The sequence below is a fragment of the Meleagris gallopavo genome, chromosome 1 (genome assembly GCF_000146605.3).
Source record: "Meleagris gallopavo isolate NT-WF06-2002-E0010 breed Aviagen turkey brand Nicholas breeding stock chromosome 1, Turkey_5.1, whole genome shotgun sequence".
Classification (NCBI taxonomy): domain Eukaryota; kingdom Metazoa; phylum Chordata; class Aves; order Galliformes; family Phasianidae; genus Meleagris; species Meleagris gallopavo.
This window is the reverse complement of record NC_015011.2, coordinates 177,242,049-177,257,914: the sequence shown is the minus strand read 5'-3', so window position 1 is coordinate 177,257,914 and position 15,866 is coordinate 177,242,049. Positions and strand designations below refer to the sequence as shown.

The 15,866-nt window shown below is 40.0% G+C and overlaps 1 protein-coding gene across 1 annotated transcript; it reads left to right on the top strand.

Moving 5' to 3' along the window:
• The first annotated feature begins 3,679 nt into the window (after nt 1-3,679).
• Nucleotides 3,680-15,234, top strand: FDX1 (ferredoxin 1). The gene is made up of 4 exons (XM_010729039.3): nt 3,680-3,761; nt 4,646-4,770; nt 8,379-8,508; nt 13,433-15,234. Exons 1-4 carry the CDS (start codon nt 3,718-3,720, stop codon nt 13,545-13,547), a joined length of 414 nt encoding a protein of 137 aa, XP_010727341.1. The 5' UTR covers nt 3,680-3,717; the 3' UTR covers nt 13,548-15,234.
• Nucleotides 15,235-15,866: the final 632 nt, after the last annotated feature.

The window sequence follows — 15,866 nt, the reverse complement described above, 5'->3', positions numbered from 1 at the left end:
GGTTGGTGGCCCTGCATGTGGCAGGGAGGTTGGAGATTCATGATCCTTTGAGGTCCCTTCCAACCCTGGCCATTCTGTGATTCAAAGAGCCTGCTTCCAGTATTGAAAAGACAGACTTAAAGGGCAGATCGTCTTGGTTGTCAGGGAAGTCCTTTTGGCTAAGAGCAGGGCGCCCCAGCTGCCCAGCACTGTGAGTGTAGCCTGGGCTGCTCCCGACTGCTGGGGCGACTCTCACCACCGTGGCTGGAATCAATCCCAATTTGGAAGGGACCTGTAAGAATCATCGAGTCCAACTCTTGTAGAATCAGGGAAGTTGTTTTAGTAGTTTGCTTTTAAGCTCTCCTCTAGGTGCTCTTATTTTGTTCCAGCAAATGTTCTTCGTACAGAATGCAAGGAACTTTCTAATCCAGGTCTCCTGTATACCTGCTTAGATCTCTTCTCTGAGTGACCCAGCCCAGTGCCCTAAAATAAGTCTCCAATGACTTGCCCGGGCTATCAGTTATTTTGAGGTCAGAACATAAAAAGGTCTTTTAAAGCATTACCAAGATGCAATTCAAAAATCGAAGTTACTGAACTAGGTACAATTAGAGGAGATGGATTACTGTAAAGAGAAAGCATTTTCTTACCTGATTGTAAGTACTTCCTCAATTTACTGACAGTTATTTTTCTCCAGTCTTACTTTTTCTGGATGTTGTATTAAGCCCCAGTTCCTTAACTTTGTATAATTGGCCAGTGTCAGTCCAATAAAAAGACTGATAATAGTATATGTGTGTAAACTTACCTGTACTTATGTCCAGAAAACGAAGACTTAGCTATATGAAATCCTCAGCAGCGGGGGTTCTTGTGAGCAGAGGTTTCCAAGAGTTTCAGTGAGGCATCAGGCCTTGTTTTCATTTCCATCTTCATTATTTTATTTCAGACCGTTTTTTCCTGTTATCTCCACTTTGCATTTTATGGGGAGCAGTAGCTATCTAACAATTCTCTTACAGCAGTTTAGATACTCATATAGTACTTTCATTGACTACATAATTTTTGTATGTTTTAAGAATTAGTTTTTATTTATAACTTACATATTTTAATTAAGACTTGCATTGTAGTTTAATTCATTATATTCTTCTGACAGTCAGGTTGGGCTGTTGGATGTACCATTTAATCAGAATAATAGCACATCTCTCCATGTGCAACACCCTGGTACAGTTTTGTTTGGAAGGCTATAGATGACACTTACCTTGCAGGTAGTGGCTGAAGATTGGGAAGGATACCCTTTTCAAGGGAGGAGAGGTATTCTTGCAGGGCACATCCTTTGTGCAAAGAAGGGACAATGAACAGCACTTAACAGTTCTCTGCTGCGTTCAGTTCATTTGCTGTGTGCTTAATTTGGGGTACCCTAGTGACACTTGATAATAATGTCGATAGAACTGTGACAACCATATGAAGGAATGAATTTTATTAACAGATAGCTTAAAATAAAGAAGTTAATCTAAGCATGAATTGGGATATTTATGCTTTATGTAAACCACATGAAATATGTTTGGTTCTTTCCGGGAATCCTGAGGCTATTTATGCTTGCATAAGACCTGCCATATATTTCACGTTAATCTTCTGTGTGCAGTTCACAGAGTGGTGGGGGTTTTGTTGCTCTTGTTTTTTTTGTTGCTTTTTTCTTTCTCCATGTAAATGATGTCTGGCTAGATAAAAGCCACATTGCTTGAAATTCATAAACCTTAAGCACTGTTCCACATAAGTGTGATTTTTCTTTCAGTGGAATCTCTCAGTTGAAAAGATCAGCACGGTGTACATTCTGACCCTCTGACTAGCAGTGTACTTACGCTCTGGAAGCATTTTCACAGTCAGGCTCAGTGATCTGTAAATTGAACTTTTTGTCTGTGTGAAGGGGACTTAAGATGGCAATTGCAGGAATCACAGAATGGCCCAGATTGGAAGGGACATCAAGGATCATGAAGCTCCAAGCCCCCTGCCGCGGGTGGAGCCACCAACCTCTACAATTAATACAGTTAAAACTTAAATTGCTCAGGGCCCCATCCAGCCTGGACTTCAGTGCCTCCAGGGACAGGGCATCCACAGCCTCTCTGAGCAGCCTGTTCCAGCACCAGGAAGACAGATCCTATTGGAGGACCAAAGTGTCTTAAACTTTGTTACAAATAAATCTCAGTTTCAGTGATCAACCAGGTGGATTAATTCTCATAGGAAGGATTAATTTTGTAATGTTCTTTAACAAAAACTGATGACTTAAAGATGGTGCTTCACTTGGGCATGCCCAGCCCTAGCGCTGCCCCACAGCTGGCTAAAGCCAGTGTAAGATGGTGGCTGCAGAAAGAGGGGTGCTGTTCCTGTCGTCTTGTTTTAACCAGATGTGTCATGTAACAGGTAGATCAGACTGTACCAGTTCTGCTGTTCATACGGCCTCAGGGCTTCCAAGATTGGTTTTCAGCCCAATGTGTTTCCAGCCCAGTTCACTGCAGAGCACCATGAGTGCTGGAGGAGGGAACAAAGGAGGGATGGGAAAACCATTGTTTATCTGACACTGCTGTTATTGCAGACTGAAGTGTGATCACCAAGGAAGATAGCCCTATGTGTGCTGTGAAAACCTGCCTGGAGAGGATCTCTTAAGGAGCCTCTTAGGAAGGTTCCTGATATCTCACAGGACTGTAGTCAGACATCTTGATATTTGGACTGCATTACTGGTGATTGCCTTATTCTGTGGTGGAAGAAAAGATGTGCTTTAGATATTGAACAAATATTTAGCACTCATGGACATAAGATGTCTATAAATGCAACTGCATCCCTGTCTCCTGCTAGGATCACGTTTGTCATATTGACAGAAATGTTTTGGTAAATGAGTGTTTCAGCGAGCTCTGGAAGGACTTCTTGAAGAACCTAAAATAAATAAATAAAAACAACCAACTTAAAACAAAAAAACAACATTGTTGGTGGTTTACTTGAGCTGTCAGAATTGGAATCTATACTTTTGTGGATGCAGTCTAAACCTATCAGTGACATTGACTTTTTGTGAAGGCAGTGAATTTTGCACTTGCGTATCTGGGAGGTGGGTGCTGGTTTCCTCTCTTTGCTGTTGGAAGTAGTAATGCTGAGCAGGGGAGTGGAAAGAAGAGCACAGTGGTAACTTATACTTCTGCAGAATGGCTTGCTGGTAATGCTGCCCTGATGCCACAGGTGACTGCAGAACACAAATTGTATTATGTGAAGATGCATCTTCTAAGATTTCTGAATTTCATTATAGTGTGAGCTTCATTTGAATCGTGCGGGTCCACAGGGTTGATCCTTCATTATTGATTATTATTTTGGAATGAATTTGTGATTAATAGTCACCTGCAGTTGCCCTCCAAAAAGAATGCTGAGGGGTGATAGGGCAGGAGTTGGACACAACATCACGATGTGATAGCAGGTACTGCTGCCAACTGAGCTTACAGCTGGTGCAAGCGCATTAAGTGTAGAGCAGTGAGCATGTTTGTTTTTCAAAATGAGCTTCAACTTTAATTGCTAGAACTGCATTTTCTTTTGTAGCTAGTTCCAAAGGTGGTTGACTTGCTGATGTTTCAGTAAGGCCACTTCTAATTTTTTAATATTCAGCCCTGCAAGTTAGAGTTAGAATTTCCTAGGAGGTGGCTTGGTTTTTCAGGCTTGTATGTGTTCTGTGTTGTAGATCTCTTAAAGCCTGCAGTTATTACAAAGAGCATGTGTAATATGGAGCTGTTCTTAAACATGGATTTCACACTGAGGTATAGATGTTGCATTAGCTTTTAGTTGTTTTATTTGTATCTCTCAGCATGTTTCTTCCCTGTCTATCTAACAAGTTTTTCTTGCATTACTTGCCCTGAGAAAGAGCATAGTCTATTCTAATGAATTGTATTTTATTTGCTATTATGTTAACGACTTTCCTTTAATTTGCATGTGAAAGGAAACCATATGGAACACACAAAAAAACCCTATTTTTTTTCCATATCAAAAGCGTTAGTCTTAAGAAAAATAATTCCCTTACATTCTGCATAAAAATTTAAGTATACACAAGTGCCTGAAAAGCAAAGCAGGAGACTTTTCTTTGATGTCTGTATTGAGATTTTGATGCACTTCACTAAAATAAATATTTTCAAGATGAAATTCTAAGAGAACCTGCTGTCAAAAAAGACAAATGTGTTTGGACTACTTCTGCTATTGAAAGGAGAACAGAATTAGATTTTAGAGGTAATAAAATGCCTTAAGTTCTAACCATACATGGGAAAATTTTAAACTCGTTAATTCTTTTTAGTGTTACCTACTAGATCATTTTGTAAATGCAAAGTGTGAGTTCACTTTGTGAGAGAAGTACAAAGCACTTAAGGTCAGCTCTTTTATTTGTCAAAAATACAAATAGTCTGCCTAAAAGAAAGCGTTGAATTCCTTTGGCAAAAGGTGAAGCATCAGGATTCTGTATGGCTTCTAGTGACAAAGCAGAAGTGAAGGGGTTTTTGGTGTTGTTTTTCATGTCTTTGTGTTTAATGTCACCGTGAATGCCTGTAGCTATTACAGCTTTGAAAACTGTTGTAGCAGTATTCAATCAGATTTAAAGGTCTAAAAAAATAATACATTTGCTTCTTTGGTTTCATTATGTACTCTTCTTTTTCAGTTCAGAAGATAAAATAACTGTTCATTTCATAAATCGCGATGGTGACAAGCTAACAGCCAAAGGAAAACCTGGAGATTCATTGTTGGATGTTGTTGTTGATAATAATCTAGACATAGATGGTTTTGGTAAGTGGATTCCTTGAAAACTATATTCAGTGTCTGGAAATAAGGATCTCTTACCAGTTTGTTCATAAATATTTATGAATGTATTTCTAAAACCTAGATGTGGAAAAGTCCAAATAAAATTACTTTTTTTTTTTTTTTCCCCCCTACAGGTGCATAGAATATTTTGGATCTAGTTCTTAAAAATATTTGGGGTTAGCCTTGCTTGAAGGAATTAAAGAAAGATAATGGTGACAAAATGGTGTCAGGGAGGAATCTGAAAAACAATAGAATGGTTTAGGTTGGAACGGACCTTGAAGACCCTCCAGTTCCACTCTCTGCCATGGGCAAGGACATCTTTCACTAGACTAGGTTGCCCAAAGCCTCATCCAGCCTGGCCTTGGAACACTTCCAGGGATGGGGCAGCCACCACATCTCTGGGCAGCCTGCTCCAGTATCTTACTGCCATCTATGTAACTAATTTTGTCATAGTATCAAATCTGAACTTACCATTACCCTTTGTCCTGTAACCTACGCTCCCTGATAAAGAGTCCCTCTCCACCTTTCCTGTAGGTACCTTTCTTTAGGTATTAGAAGGCCACTGTCAGTTCTCCCTGGAGCATTCTCTTTGCCAAGCTGAACAATCCCAACCCTCTCAGCATATCTTCACAGGAGAGGTGCTCCAGCCCTCTGATCATCCTCATGGCCTCCTCTGGATCTGCTCCAACAGCTCATGTCCTTCTTACATGGGGGCCCCCAAAGCTGAATGCAGTACTGCAGGTTGGGATCTTACAAGAGTAAAGTACATGAGAACAATAATCTCCCTTACCCTGCTGTCCAGGCTACAGTTGGCTTTTTGGGCTGCAAGTGCCATGTTGCCAGCTCATATTGAGATTTTCAGCGACTTCCTTCTCCCTCCGCCCTCCCCTCCCCAAGTCCTTCACCTCATAGCTGCTCTCAATTCATTTTCCACCCAGCCTGTATTTGTGCTTGGAATTGCCCCAACCTGGGTGCAGGACCTTACACTTGGCCTTATTGAACTTCATAAGATTTGCACAGGCCCACCTCTCCAGACTCAAGTCCCTCTGGATGGCATCCATTCCCTCCACTGTATCCTGATGATACCACTCAGCTGAGTGTTGTCTGCAGACTTTTTGAAGTTGCAGTCAATCCCACTGTTTATGTCACTGACAAAGACATTAAGTTCTGCCAGACCCCCAAGGGACACCACTTGTCACTGATCTCCACCTAGGCATGACCACAACTCTGAGCGAGGATTCACTCAGTGGTCCATCCATCAGATCCACATCTCCAGTGCAGAGACAAGAATGCTGTGTGGGGTAGTTTCAAATGCTTTGTACAAGTCCACGTAGATGACTCTTCCCTTATCCTCCAACACTGTAACGTTGTCACAGATGGTCACCAGATTTTGCCAGGCACGATTTGCCCTTAATGAAGTCAGATCGGCTGTCACCAATCACCTCCCTATTTTCTATGTGTGTTAGCATAGTTTCCAGGAGGATCTGCTCTGTGATCTTGTCAGGCACAGAGGTGAGAGTGACTGGCCTGTAGTTCACTGAGTCTTCTTTTTTTTTCTTTTTAAAAAATAAGGGTTATATTTCTCCTTTTCTAGTCAAAGGGAACTTCACTGAACTGCTACAGCTTCACAAATACGATGGATAGCGGCTTAGCAACTTCATCTTCCAGTTCTTTTGGAATGCTCAGATGCATTTCATCACGTCCCATGAAATTGTGCATATTCAGGTTCCTTAGATGCCTCAAGTCTGATCTCTTCCTACAGCGGGCAGTTCTTCATCCTCCCAGTCCCTTTGCCCTCTGTGACTTAGGCAGTGTGGCTAGATCAGTTGCTGATTAAGGCTGAGGCAAGTAAGTTTGAGAACTTCAGCCTTCTGCATATCCCACATAATCAGCTCTTGTTTCCTTCCAGGGGGGCCTCGTGTTTTCCTTAGTCTTCATTTTCTTGCTGGCAGTGCTTAAAGAAGCTTTTCTTGTTGCTCTCTGTGTCTCTAGCCGCATTCAATTCTATCAGGGCTTTAACTTTCCTAATCTGATCTCTGGCTGCTTGGACAATTTCTCTGTGAAGATGAGACCTGTGAGATTTCTGAGCTGAAAGCTTCTGAAGGCCACACAAAAATGGTGTATTTCTGACAGTGTTGAGTTACTTCTCTATTGTTGTGTGATTTGAATTTGTTATGTGGCTTTTTGTAGCACATGTTGCTGTAGTACTTGAATGACCAATGAAAGAAGCAGCCAGGTATGTCAGTTTGCAAAGAAGAGCAAAAACTTCCTATAGAAGAAGTGAGGTAAAGGAGGCCAATGTGTTAGGGATATTCTAACTCAGTACAAGTTCTGTTTAAAATCAAAACAGAAGGAATTTAAGAAACCTCCTTTTCCTCCAAACTTTGGACTTTCTACAGTTAGTTCCGTGGTGGTTACAGGCTTCTGGCTATACAAAGCAAACTTTCAGAGTATATGTTTAAATTAATGTGGGTTTAAGAAGTAATAATACAAGTAAAGCAGAAAGTGGGATTACAGTTTTCATGAATGAATATATAGCACAGAGCAATTGCAGGGTGGGGGGAAAGTATGCTAGTTCAGCACAGCTTGAAGTGTAACCTGTGTTTTATTTAAGTATGAATACATGCCATTGCTAGTAATGTTTAAGATTCTGAAGAATATTGTTATGGGTTGTATACATTTGAAGAATAAACTAAAAAAATGCACAACACGTTGACGTAGCTACCTTCATATATCATTATATAAATCTGTTGTATAGGCTTATGGCTACTCTGTAGTCTACAGTTAAGGTCCTCTCATTTCATGCTAATATCAGCCATGTTAAAACATTATAGTAAAGTGGAGTAAAAAAGATAATGTCAATAGTCTGTAAATAATGTCCAAAAGAAACATTTGAGATACTTTGCTAACCTTTAATTATAACATACTGTACCAATTTCAATAATAATTTGGTAATGAAGCATCATACTAGAGCAGAGAAATAATGCAATAGAAATAATGTAGAAATGTATGCTCTTTTTGGAGGGGGGATAGATAATGAGGAAAAAATGTAAAATGCAGGTGTTATCTGTTTACTTGTATCACTAGGGGGCATCCTACGTGCAGTTATGGTAGAAATGTGTGCGTAGAAACTGAACTGTTGTACAGCTTAGGTGCCCTTGAGTAGTTTGCTGCTGCCTTGCAGTGGCACTGAGACCTTCCACTGTTCAAACAGTCTACTTGGTGTGATTTTTCTTTTCTTTTTAACTTATTTATTACTATTTTCCCCAATGTTAGAGTACACAAATTGTTGATGTGGCAGCTTCTACATTAAGCACTTTACAGTTCTTTAAAGTTTTCCACATGTATTTTTATGTACATAAAGACATATTTTCAAAATTGAATCATGCAGTACAGTATCATGCTTGGTTTGAATATGTGCTGCTAATACCATTGTGAAGTGTAGCAGCACAGTACTTTCTGTGCAGTTCTTACTGTGCAGTCTGATGACGAGTTACACTGCTTATTATGTTAGCATAAACATGTTCTGTATTAAAGTATAGTTGTGAAATTCAGTTATTTGGAATTTTCTGTTAACTTGCTGTTCTCTTTAGGTGCATGTGAAGGAACGTTAGCCTGTTCAACTTGTCATTTAATCTTTGAAGACCACATATTTGAGAAACTAGATGCAATTACTGATGAAGAGATGGACATGCTAGACCTGGCATATGGTCTCACAGAAACGTAAGGCAACGTAATGCTTTGCTACATCAGTAAATGGACAGGAGGGTTTGCAAGTGGAGCAGTCCAGTGTTCTTAAAGTGCTTTAATCAGCTTTTAGTGAGTAGCTGCATGGATTCTGTTACGTGGATAGGACTGGCAAGTTGAAATATTATTTGAGTTCATACTAATGTTGGTACTGCTGATGAAATGTTGATGAAAATGCTGTCCATTTTTGTGAACCAGAACAGTGACTCTTCATAGTTGTCTGACATAGGAGTGTCAGATACTGAGGTATGATCAAAATCCCAGTTTTTTTACCAGAAACTTTGCTACTGCAGTCCTGTTTGTGAACTTCTTTCTTGCTTCCCTTCTGTTTTCTGATGCCATCAGTCAGCACTTAGCTTATTTTATGGATGTGTTTACATTAGTATTTTAGTTTGTATCAGACCTTCTTTCACAGAACCATAGAACAGTTAAAGTTGGAAGCCATCTTCGGGCTCCTCTGGTCCAGCCCCTGCTCAAGCAGGGCTACCCAGAGTAGGGTGCCCAGGACCATGTCCAGGAGGATTTTGAATATCTCAGAAGAGGAGACTCCACTTCTCGGGCATTTGTATCTGTTGATAAGATCTCCCTTGAGCCTTCTTTTCTCCAGGCTGAAGTGTTCCACATAGCTGTGTCCCCACTCATGTCAGAGCATTTCTCAAACGTACAACACAGATACCACTTGGATGAAACTAAGTCCAGTGTGCTCCAATTCTGAGTGGGCACTTCAGTGCCTAGAACTAGACTAGCACAAGTTTGAAGTACCCCTCTGTTCCGTCACATGCCTCATAACATGGATGTCACATTCTCATCTCGGAGCATTTCCTTTCACACATCTGTTCCTAGTGGGCTGGATCGCTGTTCCTAGTGGGCTGCACGTAGCCTGTCTCAGAGAATGTAGCCACATGAGGTGTAAGCAGTTGTGCTGAGTGAGTTTATTAGCTTTTTCCTTCAGGTTTCAAAGGAACTGCTTGCTGAAGTTTCTGAGAGTCTTTCCAGTGATTTCAGAGGGCTTTATACCTGGCCTGTATAGTATTTATTTTTCAGTATCTCCGTAAGGAATTATTTTGAATTAAGCCTTTTATCTCCTTTTTCCAGTAACACTGGAATCTTGTGCAGATCTTTTCTGCGTGACAGTACACTTCTTTTTCCTCATTTCAGCCAAATGTTATCTTTTTAGGAGATTGAGAAGGCAAAGAAGTCAAGCTGAGAAATCTCTTTCAGCTTCTATTTTACTCTGTCCGTCTTTTAATTAAAGGCTTAAAACAAGGTGTTTTTTTTTTTAATTGAACAACTGAAAAGCAGTAGAAAGCCAGAGTTCTGTTTAAATATTAGTTTAGTCCAAAGAATTTTGAGAGAAAATAAGTTTCAGACCTTCTGAAGACTTCAGTGTTTTGTTGGTTTTTCCTGGCATCGTGTCATTCGTGTGGCCAGAAATCTTTCATGAAAGGACAACTTTCTGAAAGAGAGTGCTGGAGTGATCCTCGTGTTTACTACAGGTTGTCTGGTGTCATGCTAGTACAAAGCTTTGTAACGGAGATAGGGCAGAGCATTGCAGTAAAAGTTTAAGGATAAAAGTTATTTCTTGTCAGTGACTCTGGAATTGGAAAGTTTCAGCTAGCAGCTGTTGTGAGTATTAATACCTCTTAAAATGAGGGACTGATTAGAAAGGCTAAAACAAACTTGTTTTGAATAACTTCAGAATAATAGAGGTTATTCAACGAAAGAAAATGAGAGGGGAGGAAAGCAAACCCTATTAAATTAAAAAATAATGTGTTTAAAAAATACTGAGATAAAAACCAAACAAATACCTTCCTACTTTTCGGCAAGCCGTTTGTTCTTATCAGAAGCAAAAAGGTCATCTGCATCTTTTTAGGTGGATCTAATAGATGATGCAGAAGCTGCACTTAGAATACAAAGAGATAATGTAACAGTAAACATCTTTTGCATTGTTTGCTCTGGAGATGTTACAGGATCTCCGTGTACTGGAAGCTTTTTTGGCATGGGATTTCCTGAAAGATCTCTCTTATGTGTCCATGGAAGAAGTAGTACTACAAATAAAGCAGTAGTAACAAATAGAAATGGAGGTAGTATTCACCCAGGAGCTCTAAAGGAACTCAGTATGACATTGCTGAGCTACTCTCTATCAGGTTTGATTAGTTAACTTAGAATGGCTTCCAAACTACAGGAATGGAAGGTAGCAGGCTAACCATGAAAATAACGTTATTGGCTATAGAGGGCAGTCAGTCCAGTTCCATACTGGATGCATTAGGCCTGTGTCTATTGCCTGTTGCTTTTTATAGGTTCTGCTAAATAGTGGTAAGGAAAGAATTCAGCAGAGCTTGTTTAGACAGAAGTAACAGATATCGGAATTCTGAAATGAATCACAGAGCATGAAGGATACTTCATGCTTCCAGAAGTTACTTGGCTTCCAAAGCCCTTTACTGAGTTCTGGATTGCTGCGGGGTAAGAGCAGAGGCCCTGCAGAGGATCAATAGTTGGTCAAAAAGTACTGTTTTTCAACAGGATAGATAGAGGTACTTGACTGTCTTGTAAATATAGGTGGTCAAGTGGGGTCTGAAGCTCATCTGTGCTAGATTTTATGCATTGACCATATCTGTGAAATACCTGGGAAAAAAAAGGTGAAGACAAAGATGACAAAGTTTGTATGTAGTACTGTGCTACTGTGTAAGGGAAAAAATCAAGCCTGATTGCACCTTGGAGAATCTTCTCCAATTGATTGTCGGGAACAGAATTTGATGTTAATAGATCACAAAATCATAGGGGCTGGAAGGGACCTCTGGAGATTACCTAGTCAAACCCCCTGCCAAAGCATGTTTCCTACAGTAGATTACACAGGAAAGTGTCTGGATGGGTTTTAAATATCTGCAGAGGAGACACCACAATGTCTTTGGGCAGCCTGCTTCAGTGCTCTGTCAGCCTTCCACTAAAGAAGTTCTTCCTCATGTTTTGCAGAACTTCCTGTGCTCCAGTTTGTGCCTGTTGCCCCTTGTCCTGTGGTTGAGCACCAATGAAAATAGAACAGCCTGTCCACTTGACTCCTGCCCTGTAGATACTTATAAGCACTGATAAAATCCCCTCTGTCTTCTCTTCTCCAGGCTGAGCAGTCCAGGTCTCAGCCCTTCCTTAGAGGAATGCTGCAGGCCCCTAATCATTTCTGTGGCCCTCCGCTCTTCTCTCTCTAGGGGTTCCCAATCCTTCTTGAACTGGGAAGCCCAGAACTGGACACAGTACTCTAGCTGTGGTCCCACCAGGGGAGAGTAGAGTGGGGAAGGATCGCCTCCCTGGACCTGCTATGTGTGCTTGTCTTAATGCACTCCAAAATGACGCAGAGGCAGGTGAAACAGTGGTGGCTTTACACACTTGAAATGGGTTGTCAGCTAGCTAATGTCTTTCCAGGAATGTCACTTTAAAGTTTGATATTAAAAAAAAAAAAAAAAAGGGGAGAGGGACATCTGTAATATGAGGTAAGAACAGATGAAAAAACAACAGCAACAAACAAAAACCCAACCAGAAAAAACTACTGTGCCTAGATAGTGATTAACTATCAGCCTTCATACTTGTGCAGCACTGACTTCCTACGTATATACCAAGGTGTATAGGTTGAATTAACTGAATTCCTTGAAAAAGCAGGGAAGTAAGCCTTGGACTCTGATGTTAAAACAGTGGAGAAAGATTCTGCGCCTTGCTAGGCTGAAGAAGCAAAAATGGAAGAGAGGATTAATTCAGTAGTGACTATTGAGATTAAAAATGATTTGAAGAAGCTGTTTAAATCTGTCTTATCCAATACACAAGCTGTGTTATTTCTGTGAACATAATGTTTTGGGTGGGTGAATTTTTAGGATCATAAAAATGCTTTTCAGAATGTATTCCTGTTTTTTCATGGAGCACCATCATCCACTTTCTCATTTTAAGAAATCCAGTTATCCTCAGCTGTAGTTTGCTTCTTTGTTTATGAACTGCTAAAAAGTTGGCAGGCTTCTTTAATGTGTGTAAATTCTGGCAAATGTTGTGCTGAGCTTCCAGTGAGTGAGTTGTGAAGAGACAGAATTTTAGACTTTAGAAGTTGCTGAAGCTATAATTTGTGCATGATAATAAAGCAGTTAATGTGTCCCATGCGGTTCCATTACCTTACCACAGAGGTTTTTTTTGTTAATTTAAGTCATGGGAAGATATATTTTCTTAGATACCTGTCTAAGCACTAACCATGTTAGGAGGAGGTAAATAGATATTTTGTCCTGTAAATATTTAAGGAAAAACATTGAACTTCAGGTAGAAATTTTGTAAAAATCAAAAATGTTTGACTTGAGTGTGAACTTTTAGAAAGATACACATGACACAAATGGAAGAAGTTCCTAATCTCTTCTCAGGTTGTAGCTTGTTGGGAAGCTATAAAAGTTAAACTAACCCAAGCCGTCAGGTTAGTTGTACAAATGTGTGCTCTGTTTCCTTGAGCTGTCCTAAGACTGTGGGTGAGTTAGTCTTTACTGAAGCTTTCCATCCGAGTGCCTTGGTCTCTTCAGAGATGCTGAGTGTTCCGTAGGAGATCAAATGTCTGTCCCTACCTTTGGCTGAACTATTAGCGAGTCATTGAAAATGGAAGGGTCACCATTTGTACAGCAAGTGAGAAGCACTCAGGTTAAACTTCCCAATGTAAATATCCCAAGTTAAGGATGTAAATCTGTGACCATGATTGATATCACATATATTTGTGTTCTCATGCAAGCAGCTCACTGCTGGTCTTAGTTACGACCATGCAGTAGTAGGAGATGAGTTTCTGGAGCATAAAGTGTTTGGGGTGGCTAAATGTTGGGGAAGCAGGGCTGTAAATACTGGTAGGTGTATGGTTGGCTAGAACTAAAAATAATATTATTTCTTACAGATCACGTTTAGGCTGCCAGATCTGCTTGAAGAAGTCAATGGATAATATGACTGTTCGAGTACCAGAAGCTGTTGCTGATGCTAGACAATCAGTAGATTTGAGTAAAAACTCCTAAAAGAAAGTATCATAGGAGTTTTAAAGAAGCTTGATTATTTTTATAACTTATTTTTAAATGTGTAATTAAATATGGAAACTTACATAATTGTGAGTTATTTTATATGACTATCAGTACTAGATTAATGCTATTTTAATTTTTCTTTATAGAACCTCCTATATTTTTATGCTTCAGATGCAATAATACTTCTAACTGATCATTGGACTATAAGTGCTAACAAGTGTATTACGGATTTCATACAGTTTTACTCTGCCAAAACCTTTGATGATGACTGAAAACTGAATCACTTCTAGAAGATTTGCAAAATCCCTGGGCATTGCTAGGTGTCAGGCCTAGCAATCTGTTAGCAGGACTTGTGAGGCTGCAGGTCTTTTTCAAGTGTTGCTTTCAAAGATATATGCTCAGAACCAGTTCGCTTTCTCAGTAAGTATGATATTTCCTTTGCAAATAGTGGATTTTCAGGGTAGTTGTTTTCCTGAAAACTTCCTATTTATGAAACTTACTAGAGATGTGGCAAATCCCATCTCACAAAAATACTGTTAAAACCATAAAAACAAGGGGCCAGTGCAGAACGTGGGCACACGCAGCTTGGTTTTCGCAGTACACCGCAACTATGGAGATTGACGTGGCTTCAAGGAAAGGCTTGGAGCTGTACAACAGGAAGTAAATGCAAACTCTTGCCATTTTCTGAAGTTGGATCGCTGAATTGAGATTGAAAAGATTGTGTCCCTGTTAGAAAAGAAATATTTTCTAGAGCTGTATTGGAAAAAACGGATCCAGTTTGGGGTCCTTGATTTCCTCTCTCAGCAGGTATTCCTTTGTTTTGTGATGCTCACTTTGGACTTCCACTTAAAGCAAGGTATGCTTGATGTTAAAGATTGCTCAGAGAACATTTGGAAATTTGTTTTGTATCTCATCTAATTAGAAGTACAACTTCAGAGTTGAAATTTCCTGTTTTTTTGTGAGAGCTGGAGAGAACGTGGTTGGTTGAAGAAGTGTTCTGAAGATACTGCTGTCTTCCTTTGTAACTGCTACGAGCAGCTGTAATTCAGAGGTTGCCCTTCCACAATCACACAAACTCACTGTTTGTATTGCCTTTATCACAGTTTCATTTGTACGCTGCAGTTCTTATTAAATATCAAACTTTTATAATTTCTACATGAGACACAGCTCCTTAGCTTCCAAGAATGAGAACTCGGATCATAACCAGATGTGCTGTGTGGAATTCCATGAGGAAGAATCTGATTTTCAGTAGCGATGTGCCATTTCAGGGTGGAATGTGTTTGATTGTGGGGCTCTCTGTGTTACTGCAGCACCAGGCACTTCTCCTGGAGGGAATCCTGAAGTGCTTAACACTGTCCTGAACAAGTGTGAAAAGGCTATTGTCCAAGTTTTCCTTAAAACACAACACAACAGAACAACCTTGGTTTACATGTGCTACTTCTTGTTACAAAGAGTTTGTCTCCTATTACTGTGCCAATGGAAGGAACAGCAGGACAAGACAAAAAAAAAATACAAAAAAAAAAAAACATTCAAAGCTTCTTTTGAGTTCTGGAAGTGTTCCATGGTTCGTATAAACAGAAATCTCAGAAGACAAAAGAATGGGTTTGCAATCCCCAACGCACATCTCAGATATTCTTGTTTCCTTTTTGTCAAAGTGATTTGAAATAAATCTTATTTTATACCACTTTCTGACACACCTTGTTTGTATTGATCTGTGCTCCCTTGGGATGTGTTTCTGGGTATAAGGTGAAACTTCAGTTGGTGCATAGTCAAATATACATATGGATTATTGCTTAATCGCACAAAGCATCAAAACTAGTTAAAGATGGGTTTTGTTTATTTCCATGTATGAAAAAAAATTACAGGTAACTGGTTTTCTAAATGCGCTTTTTCTATTAAAACATTAAGTCACTGGGTCTCTCCTGTCTTCTCCAAAATGAGGAGAAAGTAAGAACTGATTTTGTTTCCTCTGTTTCTAAGCTTTAGTTTGTAACGTGGTAGGAGAGAAACAGATCTTTGTAGCAATGGAAGAGAACTGCCTTCTGACCTGCAGAACTTCAGTGTGGTTTCTGAGGCTAGGAGGGCCCTTTGGGTTTCATTGCATCTTTAGCAAGCCAGGCTAAAAGCAAAGGTCTGGTAACCTCTTCTGCTCATCCGGATGATGTCTGAGGCCCTTGGCAGCATCACTCCAGGGATCCCTCCTTAAAACGCAGTTGGGTGGGAGTCCTGCTAGCTTCTGTTGTGGACAGGGAAGTTGTCTGCAGGAGCCAGCAGTCCTCTCCCCGTTTCTGTCACATTGTGTGCTTGTGAAATTCT

What these genes read in the sequence shown, in the direction of transcription:
- FDX1 (XM_010729039.3), top strand. Translation starts at nt 3,718, where the DNA reads ATGTGTAATATGGAGCTGTTCTTAAACATGGATTTCACACTGAG. An exon ending in TCTAGACATAGATGGTTTTG is followed by an intron (nt 4,771 to 8,378) that starts GTAAGTGGATTC and finishes TGTTCTCTTTAG; the next exon opens with GTGCATGTGAAGGAACGTTA. An exon ending in GCATATGGTCTCACAGAAAC is followed by an intron (nt 8,509 to 13,432) that starts GTAAGGCAACGT and finishes TATTTCTTACAG; the next exon opens with ATCACGTTTAGGCTGCCAGA.